Source organism: Ictidomys tridecemlineatus, chromosome 15 (assembly GCF_052094955.1).
Source record: "Ictidomys tridecemlineatus isolate mIctTri1 chromosome 15, mIctTri1.hap1, whole genome shotgun sequence".
Lineage (NCBI taxonomy): Eukaryota > Metazoa > Chordata > Mammalia > Rodentia > Sciuridae > Ictidomys > Ictidomys tridecemlineatus.
In genome coordinates this window covers 9,682,865-9,710,739 of record NC_135491.1, presented here as the reverse complement: position 1 = coordinate 9,710,739, position 27,875 = coordinate 9,682,865, and the positions used below count along the sequence as shown (strand labels likewise).

The window sequence follows — 27,875 nt, the reverse complement described above, 5'->3', positions numbered from 1 at the left end:
CCCAGTTAAAAACTCTGGATGCCAAGGCTTGGGTGAGCGACTGTGTGTCCTCGCACATCATTCCTGGAGCACTGTTCATGTGACTCCGCAGGGCGAGGACAGCTGGAAGCCCATGCCTGGTCTCTCCCTTTGTGATCAATTTATCCTTTCCCTATAAAGAGCTCTAGCAGTGAGTAGATGGCTTTTCAGAGCCCTGTGAGTCCTTCTAGCAAATTCCTGTACCTGCGAGTGGTCTCAGCATCTCACACTGAGCATGGCCCGAGCTAGTTTTTGGTTTGCGCTCCCCGACCCCGTCCTCACCCCAATCTGTTCTCATCCAAGTTCCCCCCATACAAAAGTAAGCATCCTTCTTCCAGGGTCTCAATCCCCAAACCTGCAAGGTGCACAGCTTCCCTCACAGCTCACATCCAGCTCCTCAGCAAAACTGCAAAGGCTCTCAGTGCAGAATCCCAGACTGACAGGAAGTGCACGTGCCGGGAGCACAGAGCACTCTGGATTTCTACCATCTAAACACACTGGTAACCAAACCCCCAAAACAAGACGCAGAATTTTACCAGTGGGAGTCCCACCTTGGAAGTCATTAGACATTCACCAGCAAGACGCTTCCTGACTTCTGACAGCACAGATTCCTTGAGCTGTTTTTGTGTTTCTAGTAAGTAACAACATGCCCACATGAACTCTTGTATGTCTGTGGTTTTTTTTTTTTTTTTTTTTTTTTTTTTTTTTTGCTCAACATTATAGTTAAAAGCTCCTTCTATATATTGTTTGTGGCTGTAGATCATTCATTCTCATTGTTTGAGTACGTGAACAGACCACGATTTATCCATTCTTCTGTTAATTAGCATTTAGTTAATTTAGTTCCTAAACTCTGGCTATTCTGCATGGTGCTGTGTGACTTTGTTCCTATTTTTTTTTTTTTTTTTGGAGAGGGTACTGGTGATTGAACCCAGGGCCTTGTGCACACAAGGCAAGCACTCTACCAACTGAGCTATATCCCCAGCCCATGTCCCTATGTTTTAGTGAACACATTTATGTTTGGTACATATATTTAGGAGTGGAATTTAGGCTACAATGTTTGCAAATGTTCTGCTTAACTAGGTACAGCAAAGGGTCTTCCAAAATGACTTTATGTGTATCAGCCACGCACAGGTGTGAGAATTCTCTCCTCGTCCACTCTTGGTAGTTTTCTTTTCATTCTATCCGCTTTTGATTAGCAAATTTGCAACAATCTGTGCTCCTTGTGAATGCACTGGATTTTGCTATCACTTGCCACAATCTTTTAAGAAAAATATCTCATTTGGTAGCAATTAGGCCATACTCTCTTATTTTTCTGGACCCAATGGTCCATTTCAGGTCACTGCAAAGGTACTCTAAGAAGAATGCTTCCCAGCCTTGAGCAGCCCTCTTGCTACTCTTGATTTTTCAATAATAATAATAATAAATGTTTATCAAATGTTAGAACAAAATACAACGATTTTGACAAAACATTGAATAGCTGAGCATTTGGCCAAAGGCAAAAATCATAATCATAATATGAATTTTAGGGTTATAAAAGTAAATCTGAAATTTTATGAGAAATTTTAAATTGTGTGAGGTGAGGGGGCCAGGGATTGAACCAAGGGGCACTTAACTGCTGATCCACATCCTTACCCCTTTTTATTTTTTAATTTTGAGAGGGTTAGGGCCTTGCTAGGTTGCTAAGGCTGGCTTTGAACTTGCAATCCTCCTGCCTCAGCCTCCTGAGCTGCTGAGATTACAGGCCTGTGCCACAGTGCCTGGAAGAAATTTTAAATTTGGATCATAATTTTACTTTAAAAAATATAGTAGGGGCTGGGGATGTGGCTCAAGCGGTAGCGCGCTCGCCTGGCATGCGTGCGGCCCGGGTTCGATCCTTAGCACCACATACCAACAAAGATGTTGTGTCCGCCGAGAACTAAAAATTAAATATTAAAAATTCTCTCTGTCTCTCTCTCTCTCCTCTCTCACTCTCTCTTTAAAAAAAATATAGTAAACAAACTTTAAATGTTGGTTATTATAACTTCATAGTATCATCAGCTACAAGGTGCTCCCTCTGGCTACTCTACTTCCTATGAAGGAAGTAGCCTAAATGGCTACAGAAAGAACAAGACTTTTTTTTTTTTTTCTTTTTAATCAGCTCTGCTAATGGTGAACTATCAAGCTTTCTTCTTCCCTAAAAGTAATTGAGGAGAGTGGAAATTTTACCTCTTCTTCAATCCTTAAGCTTGATGAGGATGTTGTTTCACTGGAATAATTCCACAGACTGAAGCTGCACACTGCTTTTAAAAAGTTGCTCGGGACTCTCTTCAGAAGCTGACTTAAGACTTCTGCTCTTGTTTTCTGTTGCAGTAATGCTTTGCCAAACATCATCAATGCTTGCTGCATTTGACCTTTGCCCTACTTCCCAGCAATCTATTGATACATAGTAAGTCACCCCAAAATGTAGTGGCACAGAACAATTATTTTGTTATACTCCTGGGTTGAATGTGTTGAGAATTCACACAGGGTACAACAGTAATGTTTTGTTTCTGGTAGCCGGTGTCTGAGACTCAAATGCAAATGGTTGAGTGACTCTAATGGGAGCTAGAATCATTTGGAAGTTTCTTCGCTCATATGTCTGGTGCTTTGGGCTGAGATGCTATGGAGCTGTGCTTAGCTGGGCACTATTAACTGGAGCACTGGTGGCTTCTCACTATGGTTGTGCTTCCTCACAGCATGGAAGCCAGAAGAAAAGCTGAATTTCTTACTTGAAAACTCAGGCATCCAAGAATGAGAGTGTTCCAACCAATAGGAAAGAGGATGAACCTAGCCTGAGAAGTCACAAAACTTCCCTTCCTCATTACTCTATTGGTTCAAGGTGAGAGGACAATCACACAAAATTGATCCCACCCATGTTTAGGGATGCCAGAGATGACAATGAATTAGGCATTCAGCCATTTGGCCTCACAAAGGTTAATTGTAAAACTGAATTCGAAGAAGAGATTTTTCCATAGAATATCAAGGTCAGAATTGGTTTTTCATTGCATCTTTCATATGTGAGATCCCTGAATCTTCAAAACTGCTAGATGCAAAAAGTTTCCTGGAGAAACGGAAGGCACTTGGAGAACGCAAATCACTTCTCTGAAATGAAACTGCTAGGAAGCAGCATTGCTAGGATGTCCTGGCAGGAAACAGAAGGCAACTCAACACTGAGCCACTGAGGAGCACTTAATCAACTATTGTAATGCCAGATTCCTGGGACCCCAATAGACCTCTAGGAGCCGAATCCGATGCAATCACATAAGAGTCTTTATTGCAAGCTCGAGCCTGGACTCAACCTTTCCGACACAGTGGTCCCAGGGAGTGAGTCCTGGTCCTTTGTTCAGTGAGATTTTATAGGTTTTGGGGGGATACTCTATGCATCACAACATCACACAGCAAATCATTCCATACCTCGGGAAAATCAAACAACAACTCTTAACATTGATAAGCACATTCAATGGCAGGAACAAGTTGAGTAGGAGTGCTTGGTTAGTACGAAGGGGGATTCGTTTGAACTGATTGGTTTAGGCCACAAGGGGTATACATGCTAAACTACATGGTTTCCCAACATGTTATCAACCACCATAAACTACTGGGGGGTCATCTGGCATCCCAGGTATTTTCCCTGTCTCATGCTGATTGGAGGTTGCTAGGGGGGTTGCTATGGGTCCTCACCTAGCCTAACTGAGTCAGGAACACCTGGTGCCTCAGTCCTCTCCTGTTATTTACAAACATCTCAGCAGGGTGGGTATGTGCTTAGGAGTGCTCTGTGGATTTTTTCAAGGACAAGGGTCATGCCCCTTTCCTTAGGACAGGCCTTGAGGTAGAAGCTGCTGTTATTTATTTTTAAAAATGGAGTCACATCAGTTTCTCACTATAAACAAAGGTGTTAAGGCAGCAAGTTGAAGAATCAACAAGGTCAGGTGATGCACTCATCTCAGGCCTAAAGGAGTTGCCTAAAAGGGAGGGAGAGATTTCTAGAAATTTCTGGAAGGTTCCAGAACCCAGGAACTGTAGGGAGAGAATGCTGCTCCAAACGGAGCTGTGGCTATTATGAGCGGAACTAGGGGCGGGGGCAGAAGACATTAAAGCTTCTCTTTCCTTTTGCTCTCTGATTTCTGGTGTCTCCCAGGAGGGCAGAGGGTGAGAGTTGTTTTGTGCACAGCCATGGAGGTCAGCGCTCCCACCGCATCCCGAGACCCACACCAGGCAGTCAAGGGTGGAAAGAGCGGGTCTGCAGGGGCGATGGGGGGCTCTCTAGACCCCTCACGGGGTGCACCCCTGAACTGTCGCAGTTTTTGCATCAGCTCGCTAGACTCTACTGCAGAGCCCGCCGCAGGCCACGCCGCCTCTTAGCAACCAGCCTCCGGTTGCCATGGAGACCGCCGGAGCTGCGGGGGCCGAGACCGGGCGCCGCGGTGCGGGAGCAAGTGCGCAGGCGCGCGCTGCGACGCCAGGCTCGGTCGGCGCAGTTGCTGCTGATCGGGCCCCGCTTCGCGTGACTCGGCGCGCCGGAGCGGGGGCGGACTGCGGCTTCCTGCCCTGTCTGGCTCGAGCCGCAGCGCCAGGGCGGCCCGAGCCGGCTCCTGAGGAGTGGCTGCACCCCGGGGCCTCTCCTTGGCCTGGCTGGACCGTCGGAGGCGGGGCTGCCCGGTCCATCCCTGCCGCTGGCCGAGCGCCAGCCCCGAGGACCGTTGCGCCAGATCCCGGGATTCGTGTGAGCACTCGGGCCCCGGCTGGGGAGGAGGGTCTGGGAAAGCGCGAGGCCGCCTGCGGGCCAGCCGCAGTGGGCCGCTGAGATTCGGGAGCCCGGGTAGCTTCCAGGGAATCTGACCTCACCCTCTTGTGACCTTGCAGGATTCCTATCTGGGGACCCCTGCAGCTCACATCCACTTAGTAGGCCCTTTGCGTGGGCTTAGAGCGGCCAGATGTCGGAGGCTATGGCAATGAACCTTCTGGAGGATTGGTGTCGCGGGATGGAAGTGGACATCCACAGGTCCCTGTTGGTCACGGGCATCCCAGAGGACTGTGGCCAGGCAGAAATTGAGGAGACCTTGAATGGGGTCCTCTCGCCCCTGGGCTCCTACCGCGTGCTTAACAAGATTTTCTTGAGGGAGGAGAACGTGAAGGCTGCCCTTATCGAGGTTAGCGAGGGTGTGAATCTGAGTGCCATACCGCGAGAGTTCCCAGGAAGAGGCGGTGCCTGGAGAGTGGCCTGTAGGGACCCCACCCAGGATGCCGAGTTTTTGAAAAACCTGAATGAATTCCTGGATGCCGAGGGGCGCACATGGGAGGATGTGGTCCGCTTGCTGCAGCTTAACCACCCCTCGCCATCCCAGAACCAGCCGCCTTCGGAGAACTGGGCAGAGACTTTGGGGGTGCTCCTGGGGGCTGTGGTGCAAGTCATCTTTTACATGGATGCGGAGATCCGCAGTCGGGAGGAAGCTAGGGCTCAGGAGGCTGCCGAGGCAGTGGAGGCAGCAGCCTGGGTATCAGCAGCAGGGAAGAAGGTCAAGAAGGAGCCGGGGCTGGCTGCAGAACTGGGTTCCACCTTGAAGATGGAGAACCGCCGCCACTGGAATGCCATGGAAAACCAGGGTGACCCTCCCAAACCTCTAGTTCGCAGGGCTGGAGCTAAGGCTCGCTCCAGGAGAAAGAAGCAGAAAAAAAATCTCAAGCAGGAAGCAGTGCCCTGGAAAAAGCCCAAAGGCAACCGTCCCACTAGCTCCGCCTACTTGGAGAATCGCAATGCCGGGGAGGGCGAAAGCATGGAGATCTCCGAGTCTATCAAGAGCAACAAAAAACCATGTGTGAAGCAGGAGGAATCATCTCTGAAGAAGCCTTTGGCAAAAAGTGCCTGGAAGGTGCCCCGGGATCCACCTCAGGAGGCCCCTAGGGAAGTGGAGAGCCCTGCAAGCACCGCTCAGTTAGCTCAAGATGGTGGTCAGCAAAGGCCCCCAAAGAAGAAGGCCATGGGCTGGGGCTCGGGAAAGAGCCCTGCCCCCATGAGGAAGAAGAAGAAGGTGAGTCTGGGCCCAGTCTCCTACGTCCTGGTTGATTCCGAAGAGGCAAAGAAGAAGCCCATGATTGCAAAGAAGGCCTCTGGCTTGAGAAGGGATGTGTCAGCCCAGAAGGGCCCTAGAGGCCTCCAGCACTCCAGGTCACAAGCCTCAACATCCAGGGGTCTGAAGGCCAAGCCAGGAGGCTCTCCTCGTGGCTCCAATGGTGAGGATGACAGCATGTGATTTGGATGAAGTGGGAGGAGGGGCAGAGGGGCCTACAGGGGTGGTAGCCAGGCAGGTGACCGAGGATCCCAGTGCAGTGGAGGAGGTAGATGACCCCAGGTGAGGTTTTAGAGGGTGAGAGCCCAGGCTCCCTCCTAGGAGCCCCTGATGGCTTCAATTGCCCCCCCCCCAGCAAACCCACCCACCCACATGTCATGGATGAGTGGCTCTGTGGTCACTGAACCACTGCACATAACCCATCTCTCTCCACAGGAATTCAGGTTGGGAATTGTACTATTGGTGGGTACATGGCTTTAAGGATGAGCTTTCTGGAGACCTGATTGGGTGATGGAGTGTTCGATGACTCAGAAGGGCCTGGGAGGTGGCGATGTCCTCCGGTGCTCCTCCCTGCTTCTTCTCTTGAGCTCTTATACTTTACCCACAGATTCCAGAAAGCTTTGAAGGGAGACCACCCATGCCCATGGAGGTGAAAGAAGACCAAGGAAGAAGTTCCAAGTAGAAGCAAAGCTTTCTCTTGTCATTGAGTGAAACGAGACTTGGCTCTTTGAGGGACCCAGTTTCTAAAGGTCTGGCTCTTGGAGGTAAATGATATGAGATCTTAGGTCTTGGGAGGAATTGGGGGAGGGAGGTGTGTTTCTCTCTGCCTTTTTCTCTACCAGGCCAGCTTTTCACCTCCTCCTTCACTCGCCCTCAGAGGGAGGAGGGTTGGTAAGTGGCTTGGGAAAATTCTAGAATGTTCATTACCTTTTATGCATGGGCAGGTTACTGTTTCGCTCATTCATGTCCAGCCTTTCTCCCCACCCCCTGCTTGCTCTTCTGGATGGTCAGCTAACCTTCAGGCTTGGTGTTTGAAGAGCAGGGCACCTGCTTTCTCCCCTCCAGCCTCCCTGGGCCGTGACCGGCGGGTGAGTTAAGCCCAGGTCTTGGATGCACACCTAGCCCTCTTGCTCCTTCAGTCTTGAGCTTCCATCCTCCAGTTGTCAAACTGGAAGGTGGTTCAGTCCCAAGAGTTCTGGGAAGAGTGACTGTCTGCCTCGCCATTGAAGTAGTCAAGTTTGAGAGTCTGTTTATAAAATTGGCACTTTGACTCCCGTTTGGGGCTGAAGCCCTTTCAGGAAGCAAGTGGAGAAGAGGGGTGGTTAGTAGGGAAGACTGGGTCATTCCTGGGTTCTTGGCTCTAGTTCCATCCAGAGCCACCAGACTCACCAACTTTGAGGCAGAAGCCACTTCTCACATAGAAGAGGGGGAAAAAGTCTTTTAAAAATTAGCTGTTTCTGCTATCTGGATTAGACACACTAAATCAGAACAGATCACTCCGTCCCATAGTGTGTGTGTGTGTGTGTGTGTGTGTGTGTGTGTGCGCGCGCGCGCGCGTTTGTGCATGTGTAAGAGAGAGGGCAAGGGCCCCAAAATACAGTTTCCACACTGTATTTTGGGGAATCCCAAGGCATCCACAAAGATGTAATCCAAATCTACTTTCTCATGTGTTTTAATGTGTGAAAAACAAGTACTCAAGTATGTTGTAACCCAGACCAGTCACATCGAGAACTATCAGAATATTACCTTGTGTTTATAGGTTAACTTGTTTCTGTACAGGTCTGTAACTAGTTGTTTCTGCTTTCTCTTTGCATATAATTAAATTGCTTGTAAATGTGACCTGATGAGGAAGCTTGGCAGTGGGTGGCTCGGTCCTGCGCATGTCTGAAAGCTCGTTTCCTGTTGTATTTCACATGCTCTCGTTCTGCTGTGACCCTTCAGCTGTGTGATAGCAAGTTACCATGTTAACCTACACACAATGATACCCTGTCCTGGAGTTTTAGCCCTCGCTAGTGTTCGTGGTCTCTTTTTCTGACTTTGGTTTTTGTGGTAAAAATGTGAACAATGTTAGATGTTGTTAGTGATTCAACTTTAAGACAAATTTCTTGTGATGATTCATTTCAAAATCCTGCATGAGTCTCACTGAAGATATAGAAAACAAGAATGGTTCCCACCTGCAGCTCCTCCTCTCCGCCTCAAGGTTTGTCTTGGTTGTGTGCAATTAACACAGGGAGGACTGGACTCGCAGGGTGACGAGGCTGCAGCTGCCCAGCTCCTGAAATTCAAGTCGGGTCTGTGGGGGCTTGTTGTACAAAAGGTTGACACCAGGATTAGTAAATGTAAATGTATATGCATAATAAAGTTCAGCAAATTAAGTATCTCTTCAGTCTTCTCTGTAGGTGGAGAGCACGGGGACTGCTTGATCCGGTAAGGAACCCCTGCTATCTAGGCCCCCTCCTCCACCCCAGCTACTGCTGCAGCCAGCAGACCTGGGTTGTGGCCACAGGATTGGTAATTTCTTACGAGAGGAGAAGCCATTTGTTCTTTGCTGTGGTCCTTCCCCAGTGATAAGATCTCCCATAGATCTTAGGGTTTCTAGAATTTTATGATAGGCCAGGGGTGTGTGAAGTATCTGGAAGTGCTAGTTTATTGTAAAATCTGCTGGGAAATGAAGACACTTCCTCCCTTTTCATCGCCTTAGGCAGAGGCTGAGGTCTTTGAATTAAAAGTTAGTTTTCTTCTGTCCAAGCCTTTTCCCACCAGGGACTCCTGAACCAGGGTGGCCATGGATCAGTTACCTGGAACCTCTGTTTAAAATGCCCAATTTTTATGGGCCTACCTGCAGAATCAGGATCTCTTGGCATCTCTGGGAATCAGCATCTTTCCCCTGAGAATTCTGGTTCATGCGTGGATCAGAGAGCTATAGGTGGAACAATCAAGACTTGGGGAAGGGAGTATCCTCGGGTCAAAGCTGGAGTTTTGTGCAGGATGAACAGAGGATAATCCGGAGGGAAAAGACAAGAGACCTCAAAAGCCGGTGGAGTTGGAGGACGGGAGCTGTGGCCTTGGGCTGGTGAGGATCTGGGGAAATGCTTATTCTCGGGTCTTTCCCACTGCATGATGGGAAAGTCACGCCTCCCACAGTGGTAGTCACGCCTGGTTATATTCAGGCCACTAGGGAAGTCTGGAAGGCCACCATGGCCAGAAGCACGGGAGATCTAGGACAGGACCTGGGTAAGGGGTTGTGGGCCCCCAGGAAGCCCTTGGGGCAGTGACTGGTCAGGGTGTGCCTGGGGGCAAGGCCCAGCCAGGGTACCGTGGGGAGTGGGAGCAGAACAGAGGAGCGCCATGGACACTAGGAGCATCAGGAGGTGTCGTTTCCTTGTGGGTTTATGCTGTCCTCCAGCCAGGATTACTAAGTATCACTGGATGACAGCCAGGGACCAAACAGCTCCACGCCTCCAGGAGCCACATGCTTCTGATGGTCACCCTGTAGGGCAGACAGCATGCTGAGCACCGGTGACCACAGGCGGTGGGGGCTCTAGGGTGCACTGACCTTCGCTGTGTTGCCCAGGCTGTCCTCAAACTCCTGGGCTCGGGTACCCCTCCGGCCTCAGCTTTCTGAAGAGCTGGGGCTCCAGGCAGCCACGCCTGGCCAAGCGGGCTGTTGTGCGTAGCAGTGGGTGAGGGTTCTTCGCCAAAGCAGTGCTCCAACAGACCTGTAGAGGGACAGGGAGTGAGGTGAACACTGGGGCGTGGCATCCAGGCAGAGGGAACAGTCAGCATAAGGGGAGGCAAGGGGGCTGGTGTGACCAGAGCAGATTTGGGAGGCGGATTGCCTAGGGCCAGTGGGCTCCAGGGAGGGTGGATTTGTTGTTCTGGGGGGTCGGGGAGAGGGTACTAGAGATTGAGCTCAGGCGCACTTGACCACTGTGCCACCTCCCTTTTTTGTATTTTATTTAGAGACAGGGTCTCACTGAGTTGCTTAGTGCCTTGCTGCTGCTGAGGCTGGCTTTGAACTCGCAATCCTCCCACCTCACCTCCCAAGCCGCTGGCCTTACAGGCTGGTGTCCCGGTGCCTGGCTGGATCTGGGTTTTAAACTGAGTGAAATGGGAGCCCTGGACAGGTGCTGAGCAGATCCGACTCAGGTTTTCACAGGTGTCTTGGTTGGCTTCTGTTGATGTAACAGAATACCTGGAAGTGGGAGTGTTCATGTATCTATAAACACTAGAGGTTTATTTAGAGCACAGAACTGGAGCTGGAAAGCCCGACAGCATGGTGCTGGCATCTGCTCGGCATCAGCCTGGCATCTGGTGAGGGCCTCATGCTGCATCACCATGGCAGTGCAAGCTGTTGGCTCAGGTCTCTCTTCCTCTGATAAAGTCACCAATGTGTCACCACCAAAGGTGGCACAGACCTATAATTCCAGCAATTTGGGAGGCAGACGCAAGTTCCAGGCCAGCTGGGCAACTTGCAAGATCCTTAGCTCCTTAGCACGTCCCTGTCTTAGAAAATAAAAAGGACTGTGGATGGGGCTGGGCTGGGGCTCAGCGGTAGAGCATTTGCCGAGCACAGGTGAGGCCCTGGCAGACCCTAACACTGAGCCACTCCCATCCACAGAGACCAGGTTTCTCAACCAAAGCTGTTTTACCTGACTCAGAGCTTTGTATAAATTAAGTCATACAAGGTATAAGCTTTTTTGTTTTATTTTGATTTTTTTTCTTTTTTTTTTGGTGCTGAGGATCAAACCGGGCCTTACACATTGGCCTTGAACTTTTGTTTATTTTGAAATTTTCAATTTGCTCTTTTTAGATATACCTGATGGTAGAGTGTATTTTGACATGTTATACATGCATGGAGTGTAACTTATTTTAATTAGGATCCCATTCTTGGGCTGGTGCATGATGTGGATTTCACTGGTCGTGTATTTATACATGAACATAGGAAAGTGATGTCTGATTGGCCTTGAACTCTCAATCCTCCTGCCTCAGCATGCACCATCATGCCTGGCTGAGTTCATTGCTTTTTAAAGAAAAAAAGTAATACATCTCTGTGTGTTTAGAAAAATTAACAGCAATGTTGTAGAAGCCTGTTGGTTCTCTCCTCCCTATATTCATCCCCTCTTCTTTGGATGATTTACTTATTTTCTTCTGAAGAACAGACCTGCATCTACACCATCACCACTGCTAGGCCCAGAGATGTCACATGACTCAAGGCCAGCCAATCAGAGCACCAGGCTACAGTGATTGAGCCAATAAGACTCCTAGGAGTTTGACACTCTGAGGAATAAAGTCTTTTTTTTTTTTATGTTGTAGATAGACTACATCCTTTATTTTATTTTTTAATTTTTATGTGGTGCTGAGGATTGAATCCAGTGCCTCATGCATGCTAGGCAAGTGCTTTGCCACTGAGTTTCAGCCCAGCCCAAAAAGTCTCTTTTTTTACTGGAGTTCCCCACCAGTAGAATGTAAATCTGATGCTGATGGAGGCCTTCTTGCCACCACCTGGACAGGAAGTACACAGGCTCTGAGGCAGGTTATTTCTGCTGTGTGGGAGACCAGTATACATGGAGTGGAAGGGAAATAGTAGGAGGTGAGGTTACAGAGAGTAGATTTTCTGAACCCTAGACAATCAGTGGAAAGCAGGGCTAGAAGAAAGAGAATATTGTTGACATTTATATACTAGCCATACCTGAAAGCCAAAACTGTTTTTGGTTACATAAGTCCATAACTAACATTTTTCTTTTTTCTTCTCCCCCCACCACCCGACAACATCCTGAATTAGCTCATGTCATACTTGAAATGTGGTGGTACATACATACCCTTAATCCCAGCGGCTCAGGAGGCTGAAGCAGGAGGACCGCAAGTTCAAGACTAGCTTCAGCAACTTAGCAAGGCCCTAAGCAACTTGATGAAAACCTGTCTTAAAATAAAAAGGGCTAGTTAGGGAGGTAGCTCAGTGGTGAAGTGCCTCTGGGTTCAATCCCCAGTATCCCCCGGCCATAGGATTACAATGAAAACTAAATCACCTTTCCACCCTTGACCTCCTCTCTTCCTCCTCAGAGGAAGTGTTAATAGTTTCTTGCAGAGATGCTCTGTGTACTTGGAACAGTCCAACATATACATGCAGATATACTCCTTATCCTCCCTTTATTCACACAAATAGAACACTATACACATTTTTCTAAACCTTGATCTTTTATCTGACATGTCTCAGAGCTCCCATGTTTGCGATCTTGCTGTATAGTGTCCGAAACAGTATTCAAACTAGCTAGAGAGAGAAAAAAGGGATTTACTGGCTTCTTACTGAAATGTCAGGGGCGATAACTTCAGGTATGTTTCTATCCAGCTGCTCAAAGAACATCCTCAGGATCCTGGCTCCCTGTCACTCTGAGCTCCCTGCTCTCTGTGGGTTTGTTGTTAGGCCAGCCTCTCCATGGGCTGACAGGTTGCTGCCAGGAGGGTAAAGCTGTTAGATCCTTGCAGCTCCCCGGGAAAGTGTTTCCTCGTGGCTCTAGTCAAGTCTCAGGGGTACCAGGGATTGAACCCAGGGGTACTTAACCACTGAGCCACACCCCCAGCCCTTTTTGTTTTTTATTTTGAGACAGGGTCCCTCTAAGTTGCTGAGGCTGATCTCAAACTTGTGCTCCTCGAGTAATGTGGACTTCAGATGTCCATATTTGGCATGCATTTCACTGCATGTAAATTACATTTTGATAAAAATGTTTTGTGAAAAGTAACAAGGGGTTATTTTAATTTCATCTTTGCAATTCTTTTGTTGTTGTTGTTGTTGTTGTTGGTGTTGGGATTGGAACCAGGGCCTCACACATACTAGGCCAGTGTCCCACCACAGAGCTACACCCCAGCCCTCATCTTTACAGTTCTGTGCTCTTAATATACAGCCGAAACCATTGCAATGTTGTATACTAAAATCACAGTCTGAGATGGGCCAGCTTAACACCAACTGTGTGTGATCATAGCTCTTGAGACAAACCTGCTCTCGCCCTCTCTGTGCTGTCTAGACTCCTGATCCAGGCGCTGTGAATCAAGACCATTGTAGCCGAGGGTGGGTGTGCACTTGAAATTGTACATCCAATCCACATATCAAGGGTGTGCATGTTACACTCAATTTAATGATGGGGGCTGGTCTGTGGGGGCTGCTTGGTCCAAGTGAAGGTGTGACAGGTCTCTGGCCCAAAGGGGAGCTTTTGGAATAGTTTTCCTGCCAACTGTGACCTTGACACAAGGGGAAGGTGCTCAGGTACTAGGATGTTCAAGACTCAAGGTGAGCCACATTTCTCATCCCTGACTTGCAGGCGGCCAGGCTGCGTTCACCAGTCCAACCCTGGTGTTGGAAAGTAAACTACTTAAAATCCCTTGCTTTCTGAGAATGGGACAGAACATTCAGGACACTAAAAATTCATGTGGGTGGATTAGCCTATAGGTAGATAATCAAAATGGATTATGAGACTCTGAAATAAATAGAATTGATTGATGGTAAAGAATTAAGCCAGAAAAATGGTAGGAAGAGTAATGAATACAGAAAGAGAGCTTCATGCCTCTGAAACCCTAGACTCTGACCACAGTGCTATTTATTTTAAATCAGTAGGAGAGAAAAGAGTTTCCTAAACTTAGCTGGTGCTTAGAAAACTGGCTGGCTCTTTGGAAAAAAGGAATAAAGTTGAATTCTCTTCCTTTTGTGTCCCCAAATACTTTCCAGATGATTTGAAGATATCAGTGTAAAAAAATGAAATCAGGTAACATTTAGATAAGAACAGGAGTCGGTTTACTTATACATTTGGAAGCAGAAGGCGTCTTTAAGGACACAAAGCCCAGAAGTCATAAAGGAAAAGATTAATCAACCTGACTATTTGAACACTTTGTCCCCAGGAGGGGAAAAAACCCACAGAGTTAAATGACAATCAACAAAGGGGGGACACATTTCCTACAAGGCTGGTGGGGTCGGGATTCATTTCCTGGGTTCACAAAGAGCTTGCATATGCCAAGGGAAGACCCTGGCCGAGACCTCAGAAGGGAAGTCACAGGGAGAAGTGAAGAAAGAGCCCGCAGAGGCGGCCTCCCTGGCGCTAGGCGGCCTCCCTGGCGCTAGGCGGCCTCCCTGGCGCTAGGCGGCCTCCCTGGCGCTAGGCGGCCTCCCTGGCGCTAGGCGGCCTCCCTGGCGCTAGGCGGCCTCCCTGGCGCTAGGCGGCCTCCCGCGGCACGGTGGCGCTGCCGCCTCGCTACTAATGAAAAGCCTTAAATGAGGGGCAGCGGGCGCCGCTCTGCCCCGCCTTAGAGGCCAGGGCCCGATGCCCGAGAGGCTGACCCACGTGCCCCCCCACCCGCAGGCCGCGGCCTGGTTTTTATTTTTGCGGACCGGACGGACCGCGCGGCCACCTCGGTACCACCGGGCGCTGTCCCCCTGCGTCACAGCCCGGCCCGATGAGGACCCGGGCAGCGCGGGGTGCGGGCCTTCATCGCGAGGCCACAGCGTCCACCCCGCACCCCGGCAGCTGGCCCCAGGGCCACCTAAGGCCCAGGCCACACCCCAGCCCTGGCTGTTTTATTAGCGACAGGGTCTCGCGGAGTCGCCGAGGCTGGCTTTGAACTCGCGAACCGCTGCCCCGGCTCCCCGCGGTCACGCGTGCCACCGTGCCCGCCCCTTGCCCGTCTCACGGCCACGATGAGCGTGAGGCCGGACGTCGCGCAGTCCATCAGCCAGATTCCACCTGGTGACCCCCCGAAATGTCCAGGGAGCCCAGCGCTGGGGCCGGAAGGACGGGTCACTTAGGCCCTAAAATTGGCATCTCCTTCCGGGTCGGGACATGGGCTCCAGCGGTCAAGGCCCGACATGCACCGGCTGTGCCGCAGAGGCGCGCCCGAGATGCGCGTCACGAGGTTTTTATAAAAGACGAGGCCATTGGAAGAAATCGGGTTACGTCATTTATGGGGCGACAGAGAGGAATGTCACACAGTGGTTGGGATGCTGACGTCCAGGCCGCATTTTATTTATTTATTTATTTAGTGCCGGGATTGAACCCAGGGGCACTAACCACTGAGCGACATTCCCGGCCCTTTTTATCTTTTATTCACAGACAGGGTCTCACTGAGTTGTTGAGGCTGGTATGAACTGGTGATCCTCCTGCCTCAGCCTCCCAAGCCACTGGGATTACAGGTGTGCACCACCACACCTGGTAGCCACATTTTAAAACTTTTTTTATTGAAGAGTAAATTGTTATGGTTTAGATTATCAGGTGTCCCCCCAAACCTCGTGTGCGAGCATTCAGAGGTGAAGCAATTGGATTGTGAGAGTCGTAATCCAATCTGTGGATTAATCCACTCATGTGGGTTGACAGGGTGGTGACTATAGGCAGGTGAGGTGTGGCTGGAGGAGGTGGGTCACTGGGGGACATGCCTTTGGGGTTTATATTTTGTCCCTCTGCTTCCTGATTGCCATGTCCTGAACTGCCTTCCTCCTCCACACCCTTCTGCTCTCATGTCCTGTCTCATCAGGACCCAGAGCCGGGAGTGGACATCTATGGACTAGGACTTATGAGCCAACAGAAATTTTTCCTCCCCTAGTTTTTTTCTTAGGTCTTTTGGTCACAGTGACAAAGCTGGCTAAAATCTAAGTGTATCCAGAGCGTTCATCTGGGCACATTTTCACCAACAGAGCACACCTATGTAACTGGTGCCAGGCGAGGTCAGCCCCTCCGCATTCCCCACCCCACCTTGCACAGGCAGTGCCAACTCGGGCACACCCACTAGTGCACCAAGCACACTGCAAAAACAGATGCACCAGGCTGGGCATGGGGGCTCCTGCCTGTGTTCCCAGCCACCTGAGGCTGAGGCAGGAGTATCCCAAGTTCAAGCCAGACTCAGCAATTTAGGGAGACTGTCTCAAAATAAAAAATAAAAAGGGCTGGAGATGTAACTCAGTACTAAAGCACTCCTGGTTCCAACCCCAGTACCAAAAACATTTATTTATTTAAATTTTTTGGAGCTGAGAATGGAACCCAGGGCCTCCCACAGAGTGACAAGACTCTGCCACTGAGCCCCACCCCCATTATTGCCACTATTTAAAAAGGATAACAATGCTGCTATATATTTTATTAAATGCAGTGAAAAATCTTTGTTTCAGGAAGGTGGGGATTTGTTTTTCAGTGAATGTGTTTGGAGTGACGGAGAGAGGGCAACTGGAGCCCTCAGGGTTTGGTTTTGAGCTCTTGTGCTTTGTCAGTTTCCCAGCATGCATGAACAGTTTTTGTTTGTGTTTATATAGAGGATTGAACCCAGAGTGCTCTACCACTGAGCTACATCCCTAGCTGTTTTATTTTATTTCGAGACAACTTCAAATTATTTTTAAAATAATAGACTCTAAAACAGGCATGGGGGCTCCTGCCTATAATCCCAGTGAGTTGGGAGGCTAGGATAGGAGGATCAAAAATCAAGGCTAGCCTCGGCAATATAGCGAAGCCCTATTTGAAAGAAAGAAAGAGGAGGACTGAGAATGTAGCTCAGTGGTAGACCGCCATGGGTTCAATCCCTGTACCAGCAAACTAAAATACAATAAAGACTAATCACCAACATTCAGTTTTTCAAAGAGCTGAAAACGTTAGTGTGGTGCTATGATTTTATTGGACATTTGATTTTGACCCTCAGTCATAATGATCAACGATCTCAGAAATGCTGGTTAGACGCAAGGGGTATGAATGATAGTTGTTGATCTCATATGACTCTTAGAATTCAGTTAATCTTGGTGTCTTGAGTCACTTGTCCAGTGTGCAGGAAGATTGACTGTCAGCATAAATAATCAAAAGTTTTAAAAACACTACTTTCATTTTAGTATATAAATGGGTAAAGATGGAAAAGAAATTGGCAAATTCTGCATAGCTCAAATAATGCCTTATGATCTTTTTCCTGGAAATTATAATTGTCCTTGAATATGATAAGAAAATGCATTTAATACACTGTAGAAATGAATGATATGAATGCTTAATGAAAAGTGCTTACGAGAAACACAGAGACAGACAGAGGCGGCGATCTGAAGGCTGGCATCTCCAGGATGCCACGTAGCTCCACGAGGAGCTCCTTCCTTCTAACTTGTGACTCTGCTTTTCTCTATCAGGTGACTTCTGTCTCATGGTCTAAAATGACTGCGTTAGCTCCAGGCATCAAATCTGAACTCCAATTAGCCAGGAAGGGGAAGAAACAAAGAAAGTCCTCTGCTTCCTTATTCGTTCCCAATTCTTTCTGGAATTTGGAAATTAATGAAATTTCTGCATAGAAACAAAAATGGAGTTCAGAGACTAAACACTAAGGAAAGGGGTAGAAAACAATGAAATTCACAGCACAATCAGCACAGTCTACTTCAGATGCGAAAATGTGGCTTTAGCCTTGGGTTCAGTGTTTGGAGAGCCAAGTGTCTCCAACCGTCTGCACCTTCACCTCCCTGACCCAAGCAGAGCCAGAGATGCCATGGTTGCCCAGGTGACTGCCCAGCTGATCCCACGCTTGGTGCAGACACCAAGCAGATCTCTGTCAGTGTCTGAACACACCCTACCTGGCTTATAGTTCTTGAGGTAACAGGAATGAAATTCTCCTTGTGTTCTTTATATGTTAATTTTTTTTCAGTTGAATTATGAAAGAATAACTTATACGGCAAGAGTGAAATGTGGAATGCCCTCTTCACCACTTCTATTCAGCATCATCCTTGAAGCTCTAGCCAGAGCAATCAGACAGGAGAAAGAAATTAAAAGCATATAAATAGGAAAAGAAGAACTCAGACTATCACTGTTTGCTGATGCCATGACTCTATATTTAGAAGATCCAAAAAATTCCACCAGAAAACTTCTAGAACTCATAAATGAATTCAGCAAAGTAGCAGGTTATAAAATCAACACCCATAAATCAAACGCATTGCTATACATCATCGATGAATCCACTCCATTCACAATAGCCTCAAAAAATAATAAAATACTTCGGAATCAATCTAACAAGAAAGGTGAAAGACCTCAACAGTGAAAACGACAGAATACTAAAGAAAGACCTAGAAGAAGACCTTGAAGATGGAAAGATCTCCCATGCTCCTAGATAATTAATGTTGTCAAAATGGCCATACTACCAAAACGGTTATATAGATTTAATGCAATTCCTATTAAAATCTCAATGACATTCTTCGTAGAACTAGAAAAAGCAATCATGAAATTAATTTGGAATAATAAAAGACCCAGAATAGCCAAAGCAATCCTCAGCAAGAAGAGTGAAGCAGGAGGCATCACAATACCAGACCTTAAACTATACTACAAAGCAATAGTAACAAAAATGGCGTGGTATTGGCACCAAATTAGACATGTAGACCAATGGTACAGAATAGAGGACAGAGACAAACCCACATAAATACAGTTATCTTGTGTTAGACAAGGGCACCAAAACATTCACTGGAGAAAAGATAGCCTCTTCAACAAATGGTGCTGGGAAAATTGGAAATTGACATGTAACAAAATGAATAAACCCCCATCTCTCACCCTGCACGAAACTCAACTCAAAGTGGATTAAAGACATAGGCACCAGACAGAGATTCTGCACCTAATAGAAGAAAAAGTAGACCCAAATCTCTGCCATGTCACCCTAGGATCTGACTTCCCTAACAAGACTTCTAAAGTGCAAGAAGTAAAATCAAGAAGTAATAAATGGGATGGATTCCAACAAAAAAGCTTCTTAACAAAGAAAACAATAAGTAATGTGAGGAGAGAGCCTACAGAATGGGAGAAAATCTTTACCACAGGCACCTCAGATGCAGCATTAATCTCCAGGATATATAAAGAACTCAAAAAACACCAAAAAACCAAATAACCCAATCAATAAATGGGCTAAGGAATTGAATTGACTCTTCACAGAAGACGAAATACAACTGATCAACAAATATATGAAAAAATGTTCAACATCTCTAGCAATTAGAGAAATACAAATAAAAACTAAGATTTCATCTCACCCCAATCAGAATGGCAATCATCAAGGATACAAACAATAAATGTGGGCAAGGATGTGGGGAAAAAGCACACTCATACATTACTGGTGGAAATGCAAATTGGTGCAACGATTATGGAAAGCAGTTCGGAGATTCCTCAGAAAACTTGGAATGGAACCACTATTAAACCAGCTATCCCGCTCCTCGGTTTATTCCTAAAGGACTTAAAATCAGCACACTGTAGTGATGCAGCCACGTCAATGTTTATAGCAGCTCAATTCAGAATAGCTAAACTATGGAACCAATCTAGGTGCCCTTCAACAGATGAATGGATAAAGAAATATATATATATATAATTGACTATTACTCAACCTTAAAGAATGAAATGATGGCATTTGCTGCTAAATGGATGGAGCTGGAGAATATCATGCTAAGTAAAATAAGCCAATCCAAAAAAACAAAGGCTGAATGTTTTCTGTGATATGCAGATGCTAATTCACATTAAGGGGGATGGCCAAGGGAAGAGTAGAGTTACTTTAGGTGGGGGGGGGGAGAGGGGATGGAGGTAAGGAGGATAGTAAAATGAATCAGCCATCATTGCCCTATGTGCATATGTAACTACATGACTGGTGGGATTCTACATCATGTACAACTGAAAGAATGAGAAATTACACACCATCTATGTATGATGTATAAAAGTGCATTCTACTGTCACATATAACTAATTAGAACAAATAAAAAATAAATACGAATAAAAATTAATAGAGTGAAATGCTGCAATCATAAATGATCATTGTGAAATATGCTGATTTTGAGACCAAAACAACTATTAACAGGCTTACAACTATTTACAGAGAGAATTAGAGGTGCGTATCAGAGAATATGGTGTCTGTTCCTGTAAGAAAGTCATTATACCCTCTTGGAACGAGATGAAGCTGAAATTAACATTTAAAGTAATTAAGTAAGAACAATTAATAGAGATCGGGCTTTATTGTGATTTACTATGATTCTCATCTTACAGAATTATTTTATTATAATAATTATATAATTAATAGTTCCACTGAACCACAACCTCAGTCCTTTTTTATATTTTTTATATTGACAGAGAGGGTCTCACTGAATTGCTGGCTTCGAACTTGTGATCCTCCTGCCTCAGCCTCCCAAGCCACAGGGATTACAGGTACGTGCCACTTCCCCTATCCAGTTAATATTATATAATTTTTGTTTGTTTGTGTGTGTGGTGTTGGGGATTGAACCCAGGGCCTTGTGTGTGCGAGGCAAGCACTCTACCAACTGAGTTACTGCCCTATAATTCTTAACAGTACATGAAATAACCTTAAAGAGCCACATTTAGGGCTGGTGATGTAGCTCAAGGGTAGAGCACTTGCTCAGCATGCACGAAGTCCTTGGTTCGACCTGCAGCATCACAAGAAAAATTAAAAAAGAACCATATTTAGTATTTCATTATTTCACCGCATTTAGGCCACAGTATACACACAAACATGCAAAGACACGTGAACATGTAAAACCAATTATACGTCTACATTTATATATATTTATATATTGTATATTCACAAGGGCACAAACATACAGATCAACATACGTGTACATGCACATGCATACATACACACACATGCATGCATGTGCGATACGTGCCTATGTATACAGAGCATATATATATATATACTGGTATATATATGTAAATATTTTTTCCTCTTTTGGAAGGAAAATGAGAATCTGCTGTCGTTCCGCTTTGGGGAGTAGGGGACAAACAGGGCGGGGTGGCGTTCTATTTTCGGGGCTGCTCCTGTGAATGCCAAACACTGCCTATCTTATTTTAAACTGTCTAAGGGCTATTTTGGCCATGAGCTGTTGGGTCACTTCTTGTTTGCATCTTTACATGGCTCCTATTTTAAAATAAAAGTCAGACCACTGTGACCTAAAAACAAAATGTGCTGGGAGCCAAGACCACATTCATCTGATTGACTCATGTAAATCTGTTGCCAAATAAGACCCCTAGGGCCGGACCCCAGCACCCTGGCCCCAGGCATCCTGGCAGGAGGGTCGAAGCCGGCAGCTGCCTAGGCCACATTCCTTGGGCTCTGAGTGGCAGCGCCTGCCAAGGACAGACTTGGCCTGGTGACATATGAGCTTCAGAACAACAAGCGATTGTGCAACGAGGGGAACACAGGGTTTGTGTTCTGGCCAGGGCTTGGTGTGGATCAGGGGATGCGAGGAGTTTTGCATTCTGCTCAGAAACAGTTTTACAAGGTTCCCATCACCACCCCCTCACACCTGGATCCTCTGGATCATGAAATAGGGGTGAGAAGAGGCAATTGTCTAAACACTGTTATGGGGTTGCTGGATCCAGGATGTTAGTGAAAGAAATAGAGATGCATTCCACAGATTAAAATGCACAGGAAAAGCAATGCTTTATTTACCTTATTTTTTAGATAGGGTCTCACTGGGGTCCCCAAGCTCGCCTCAAACTCATGAGTTCAGGTGACCCTCCCACCACAGCCTGCCAGGCAAACACTAATTTAAATGTTAGAAAAAAATAAAAATAAACTCCTTATATAGGTTGCTTAAGAAGATGTTAGAAATAAAAAGAGCAGGGACGCATCAATGGAATGACTTCCAGCGTATGCACTCACAGTTTTGCCTTTTTTATTTTTGGACCACGTGCAAGTTTTAAAATTCGAATGTATAGAGCTTATTCCTCAGAGTTGTTGGGGTTTGTTTATCTGCCTAAGAAAATATCCCCCTCCTCCCACCGAGACTATATATTGATTCACCAAATTTTTTTGGAGCCCTGGGTGGTTTTCTGGTTTACAATTCAATCTTTGATCCATCTGAAGTTTATTTTGGTGACAGGAACACAGGAACCTAGCTTTTCTAGATGTTTGATGGCTTGGCCCTTGTCTTGCCAGGGGGTTGGCGACACTGCCTTCATCAAATCCGAAAATCTGGGGGCTGGGGTGGAGCGCAGTGGAAGAACCTGTGCCCAGTTAGCACTCCTGAGAGCCCTGCGCCCCTCCAGCACCAAAAAAAAAAAAAAAAAGAAAATCCCACATTTGGGGGCACCAAACAGTTGGAAACATTGCACAGTGACGACCCGGGGCGCATCCGGTTACGCTCCTGTGGCGACTGTTTCTCCAGCGCCCCTCTCGCCCTGCCCCACTGAGCCCCAGGGGCTGGTGCAGAGGCAGGAGGCATTTTGTTTTGCTGTGGAGTAAGTAGGGCTCCTGCAGCTGTTCCCACAGCTCAGCTGGATGTCACAGCTGAACGGTGAACGGTGCCCCCAGGCGCTGCCCTGGACCCATGACTGTGTCCTGATTTGTTTATGGCACTGTGACCAGGGACCAGGCTCCCTTCTCCATGGCAGCCGTGCCTCAGGCTTCCTGTCCCTGGAATTGAGCGTGACCAGACATGGGCTTTGCAGAAATGCTCTGCAGAGTTTTTCAGGCACAAACAGGCCCACACCAAAAAAATAAAAAAAGCCTGAAACTAACCAACCGGCACAGGCAGGGACACAGCTTCCCAAACAAGGGTGCTTTATGAGGAGAGCAAATATTTGTCCAGAAGCGGCAGGAAACATTTCCAAGAAATGCAGAAAAATCTGGTTAACTGAGCAATATTGGTAAACATGGCTTGGGGTTAATGTAATTTTTTTTTTTCGTTTTAAAGTATGGTGGTGTTGTTTTAATGTAAAGAAGTACAGAGAAAATGGGAAGTGTCCTACTGTCTGTCCACATCAGCATTCTGAAATGGTGAGAAGAGCTACAGCTGGGACTTGAGAAAGGCCTCCCTCCCTTCCCCCCCATCCCCCCCAGAAGCAATCGCCTTCCAGAAAGAAAGAAAGAAAAAAGGTTGCTGCATAACTGATATGTCCATGTATTCTCTTCCCTTTATACAAAAGTGATCATGTAGCCTGGGGTAGGGACAGACGAGGCAGGGCACCGGAGACAGCAGGACACAGGTTCAGAGGCTACAGCCTTTACTGTCATCAATCAATCCCCTGAACCCCGAGTTCAGGGAGTTTCAGGGTTTTATACTCAGCATGTAAGGGGAGGGGCTCAGAAGTTCCCATAAAGCAGAAGTTCCCATAAAGCAGCTTTTTCTTTCACTGTTTTGGGCAAGTTAATTCTTTAAGAACAACACCTGACTGAGAAGGGGGGAGCTTCTTCTCCCCTCTCCTTCCTCCCCTGCCAGCTGTTACCATGGAGCCCATTTGTAACTTATCTTAAAAATGTGGACATCTCTGTGAAGCCCAGCTCAAGGCCAGAGGCCTAGTTTATACATTTCTACAAAGTACTATAGTGGATATGATTGTGAAAAACTAGTGAGGGGTGTCCAGCACCTGGAGGGCTGGTACCTTCTCAGCCAGTGGCCAAGTAAACAGGGCGACAGGAAAATGGGAAGTTTATCTACACTGAACTCTCTTGCTGACAGTCCTGAAATCAGCCGTGGTGAAGAGGCTTTTCTGTGGAGAAAGGGGGTGCCACTTCAAGCTGGGCACCAGTGGTGCACACCTGTCATCCCAGTGGCTTCAGGGGCTGAGGCAGGAGGATCCCAAGTTTAAAGCCAGCCTCAACAACTGCAGTGGCGAGGCACTAAGCAACTCAGTGAGACCCTGTCTCGAAATAAAATAAATAATAGGGCTGCGGATGGGCTCAGTGGTTGAGTGCCCCCGAGTTCAAATCCTGGTACCCTCCCCTCCCAAAAAAAAAAAAACAAACCATCACTTTTGGTGGTGGGTTTTTTTGTTTTTGGTTTTTTTTTTGTTTTTTTTTTTTTCATTTCTTGGAAATGTTTCCTGCCGCTTCTGGACAATATTTTGCTCTTCTCATAAAGCACCATAGTTTGAACCTTGGTATTTTTCACCTAATAAAATATTTTAGAAATCCCTCTCTACCATTCTACACCTAAACTCCTCTTCATAATGTCTCTGGAGAGTTCCATCTTCCTATAGAGGTACCACAGTTTATTTTAACTAGGCTCTCCCCTTTTGTTGGTGCTGGGGACTGAGCCCAGGAGTGCTTTTCCACTGAGCTACATCCCCAGCCCTTTTTGTTTTGAGACAGGGTCTCACACTAAGTTGCTGAGGCTGACCTCAACCTTGTGATCCTCCTGCCTCAGCCTCCGGCATCATTGACAACACCAGTTTTCCAACAATTCATATTTTTGGTGCCACTTTTAAATCCTACCCATATTGAAAATTGTGCTTGTAAGTTAATGCAGCCGCTTCCACAGTCTATATTCTCCTTTTCTTCAGTCTGTAGTGACCTGTAATAATTATCAGGTTCATAATATGTTTTGATATTTATCAAAGCCAAGCCTGGGGTCACTATTTACTCTCTGTTTTTGATTTGTTTATTTGTTTATTTCAGACTCCCCACTGCCATGCTCACATATTGACCATTGTAAAAACTGCTCTCCATGGGATATGGTGACACATGCCTGTAGCCCTGGAGGCTTGGGAGGCTGAGGCAGGAGGATCACAAAATCAAGGCCAGCTTCCACAACTTATCTAGGCCCTAAGCAATTCAGTGAGACCCTGTCTCTAAATAAGATACAGAAAAGGGCTGGGGATGTGGCTCAGTGGTTATGCATCTCTGGATTTAATTCCTGGTACCAAAACATAAACAAATAAAAACAGCTCACCTGGTGTTCATCGAAAATGCTTCAGTTAAGCCACACAGGGTATTTAAAAAGCAGTGATAGGAAATATCGCTTCAGACTTTGGCTCTGCAATGTTCTGTAAGTGCTCAGGCTTATTATCAAGGAGTAAAGGTCAGAGGAGAGACACTGGAACGGTCCTGGGGGGAAAGGGATCTGTGATCATTTGCCATTGTTCCAGAACACTCCCACGGAGGCTGGAGCCCCAGGCTCCGCTTTACCTGAGTGTGACCCGATTTGTGCTCTTATAGGCTCCCTTGCTTTTCAAGTTTTGCAAGAAGGGACGAGCCCAGGCTGGAATTTAAGAAATTGACCTTTGAAGGTAAAAGCTCTCCTGAGAACACGTGGATTAAAAATTTTAACTATCCATCAAACGGTGACAGGCTCAGCTTTCTTCCCAAGACGATCTGGCGGGGCGAGGGGACGTGGCTTCCACAGCTGACACACGGGCTCAGCTCCCTGGTTTTCTTTTCTTTAGTTTTTTTTTTGTGGTACTGGGCATCAAACCCAGGTCAAGCTGCTGCATGTTCTAAGCTCATGCTCCCAATTCCTCATTTTTTTATAAAAAATCAAGGCTACTTGTCTCAAGGCCCACAGGTCCCCTCCTGAAGCCCGTCCCAGTCCCTCCATCCACAGCCCATGTGATGGCGAGCATCCCTCTGGCTCTCTGGGCCTAGCTCGATTCTGAAAGTAAATCAGTAAAGAGACGCTCGGCTGTAAGGACCAGGAGCCAGGATGTAAGCAAGTGGGCACCGATTTTCTCACATACAAAGGATTTAGAAGCAGGACGATCCAGCAGTTGGTTCAGTAACATCTAATGTCCCAGGTTCTTTAGGTCCCTTGGCCTCGCCATCTTTAATAATCAGCTTTGGGGCATGGGCGTTGTAGCCTTGCGCTAGAGCACTCGCCTAGCATTCGTGAGAACCTGGGTTCTACCCCAGCACTGCAAAAATAAGCAAGCAAGCAAGCAGACATTGGCTTTCAGGCCTTTGCTTCTCACTGAATGGCCACAAAATGACCGCCATCGTCTGGGTGTCACAACTACATTTGAGGCAGGCAGAAGGAAGAAACCCCTTCTTGCCCATGTTTACAGTTGCCGTTTACTGAGCACTTACTGTGTGCCAGCTGCCTTCCCACACACAGACCCTTCTTACCATGCTACAAGCTAAATTGTCCCCAAATTACTGACCAAGAAACAGAGGACCTGGAAGATGAAAAAATTTACCATATCAAGTTTCTACTGTGGTACGAATTACTGCAGATTTAGTGGCCTGAGGTGACATGTGCTTGTTATCTGACAGTCCTGGAAATTAGAGTCTACAAGATGGGAGGCCCAGCTGGCTCCTTCGGGAGGCTCCAGGGAGGATGTTTGGTGGCCTGTTCCTGGAGGGCCGCATTTTGTGGCTCCCCTCAGCAGATCCCTCCTCTGCTCTGCCCCTCCCGCCTCTTATTTATGTATTTATTTATTTATGAGGCAGGCTCTTGTTGAGTTGCTTAGGGCCTTGCTAAATTGCTGAGGCTGGCCTGGAACTTGCTGTCCTCCTGCCTTAGCCTCAGGAGTCGCTGGGATTACAGGTTGTGCCCACACAGGGGTTGACCGCCCTTTGTGCCTTAAGACTCCCTGCGGCCTCTGGGCTCCCCTGGGTAATTAAGGAGACCCTGAGCTTGACCCCTGCACCCGCCGCGCATTTGCCACGGGAGGCTGCCTATTAGCAGTTCCTGGGATCAGGTCGTGGTTTTCGGGGGGCTGCTCTTCACTCTCAGGTTAATGTGGAGGGAGGGGCACATGCAGGCCCTTCTTGCCCCAGTGCCCTCACGCCCCCGGGCTCCAGACGCAGCTTTCCCTCCAGTCCCCACCTCTCCAGCCTGGGCCTCTGGGCGCCGGTCCCTGGAATGTCACTCATTTCCTCTGGACTGCGGCCTGTGGACACCCTTCCAGGGGCTTCCCTCCCCCTCAGCTGCCCTGGACGCGATTGGTTCCCAGAACTTTGGTCAGGGGCCCCAGGTCAGAACCACAGTTGGGCGGTGGCACCAGATCCAGGGCTCCAGAGCACCTCTGGATTGGCAGCTGGCGGTGAACAGGGAAAGGGACCCACTTCCCGCCTCCCGGCCGCCCTGCAGAAGCTGCTCTCTACCCCGGGCAGAAGTTCACCCACGTCCCCCACCGCAGACCTCAGTCACGTGGCCCTTCCGTCCCTCTAACATTTGCCCCTCCCATGAGCACCCCTGCTTCTATGTCTCTCCTCTTTCAAACCCCCAGTCGCCCCCATCCAGCCTGAATCCTCCACGGCCATCCTGCAGCCTCTCCTGTTAAGAACAAAGCACCAAGAAGCCCCTGGGAGGAGAGGTCAAGTGTGGATCCTGCAGCCCGACCACCCACACCCTTTAAGTGGCCCTGCCTCTTGCTGGCTGTGTGATCTTGGGGAAGGTGCTTGCTCTTTCTGTGCTCAGTTTCCTTGTTTGTAAGATGGGGACAGCAGTGCTACTGTAGCCACCTCCCGTCATCACCATGGGAATAAAATGAGTTCATGTTTTCAAAGTGCTTAGAACAGGGTGTGTAGCACACGCTTTAGAATTTTTGTAAACTAATCAGATAAAAATACATTTTTGCTTCTTTAGCTTCCGCCCATGACGTCCCTGTTTGCAGCTTGCTGGTCCTTCTCTCCCGGCTGTGGGCGGAGCTTCTCTGCCAGCTGGAGACAGTCCCTTTCTGCCTGCAGGCCCCCCTCCTCCCCAGAGGGAAGTGGGAAGCTCCGTCTGTCTGTTCCCGAGGGCTGCTTCCTGTCCCCACCTCTCTGCCCAGGCAGCCAGGGTCATGGTACCTGGTCTCTAGCCCGTAAACCCAGTGACCGCGTCTCGGTCCCCATCGGGCTGCACCCCTTCCCTGAAGCCCTCCCTCTCTGGGCTGTTTAGTTTCTTATTTCCGGGGCTGAGCTGTCCTCTCTCCCTATGTCCTATCCCCACAACCTGGGCGGTGACCTTATTTGGAAACAGGGTTGATGTCATCAGTCAGGGTGAGGTCACAGTGCAGCGGGGTGGCCCGATCCAGTGTGGCTAGTGTCCTTGCATGAGGAGCCCAGAGACGACCAGGGAGGACCGCGCCATGCGGACGCAGAGGGAGCAGG

General features: G+C 47.8%; 1 protein-coding gene, 1 long non-coding RNA gene and 1 other non-coding gene across 14 annotated transcripts in view; 1 reads left to right on the top strand and 2 right to left on the bottom strand.

Annotated features, from left to right (window-relative positions):
- Positions 1-896: 896 nt before the first annotated feature.
- LOC120887895 (uncharacterized) lies at positions 897-15,030 on the bottom strand. 3 transcript variants are annotated; one of them, XR_013430698.1, is made up of 2 exons: positions 10,142-15,030; positions 897-9,820 (listed from the first exon to the last, which is right to left on the bottom strand). It is a non-coding gene; the product is annotated as an uncharacterized LOC120887895 (long non-coding RNA). The 3 variants fall into 3 exon arrangements; XR_013430697.1 differs by having other exon boundaries at positions 897-11,749; positions 11,924-15,030; XR_005731262.2 differs by having other exon boundaries at positions 11,924-15,030.
- Trnat-ugu (transfer RNA threonine (anticodon UGU)) lies at positions 926-998 on the bottom strand. Its single transcript has one exon. It is a non-coding gene; the product is annotated as a tRNA-Thr (tRNA).
- The window catches only part of Pnma8a (PNMA family member 8A), a 45,747-nt gene continuing 22,351 nt past the window's right edge, over positions 4,480-27,875 (top strand). For 8 of the 10 annotated variants that reach the window (XR_013430695.1, XR_013430693.1, XR_013430692.1 and 5 more), the window contains exons 1-4: positions 4,480-4,756; positions 4,897-6,264; positions 6,709-6,865; positions 20,177-20,251. Coding sequence is in view for 1 of the 10 variants with exons in the window: in XM_078031824.1 (XP_077887950.1) it covers positions 4,968-6,264; positions 6,709-6,725 (1,314 nt within the window). In the remaining 9 variants the exon portion in view is untranslated. Of the gene's footprint in view, positions 4,757-4,896; positions 6,265-6,708; positions 8,477-20,176; positions 20,252-22,758; positions 27,290-27,875 lie in introns of those variants that run through there. The other 2 variants (XR_013430694.1, XM_078031824.1) reach the window with 2 other exon arrangements.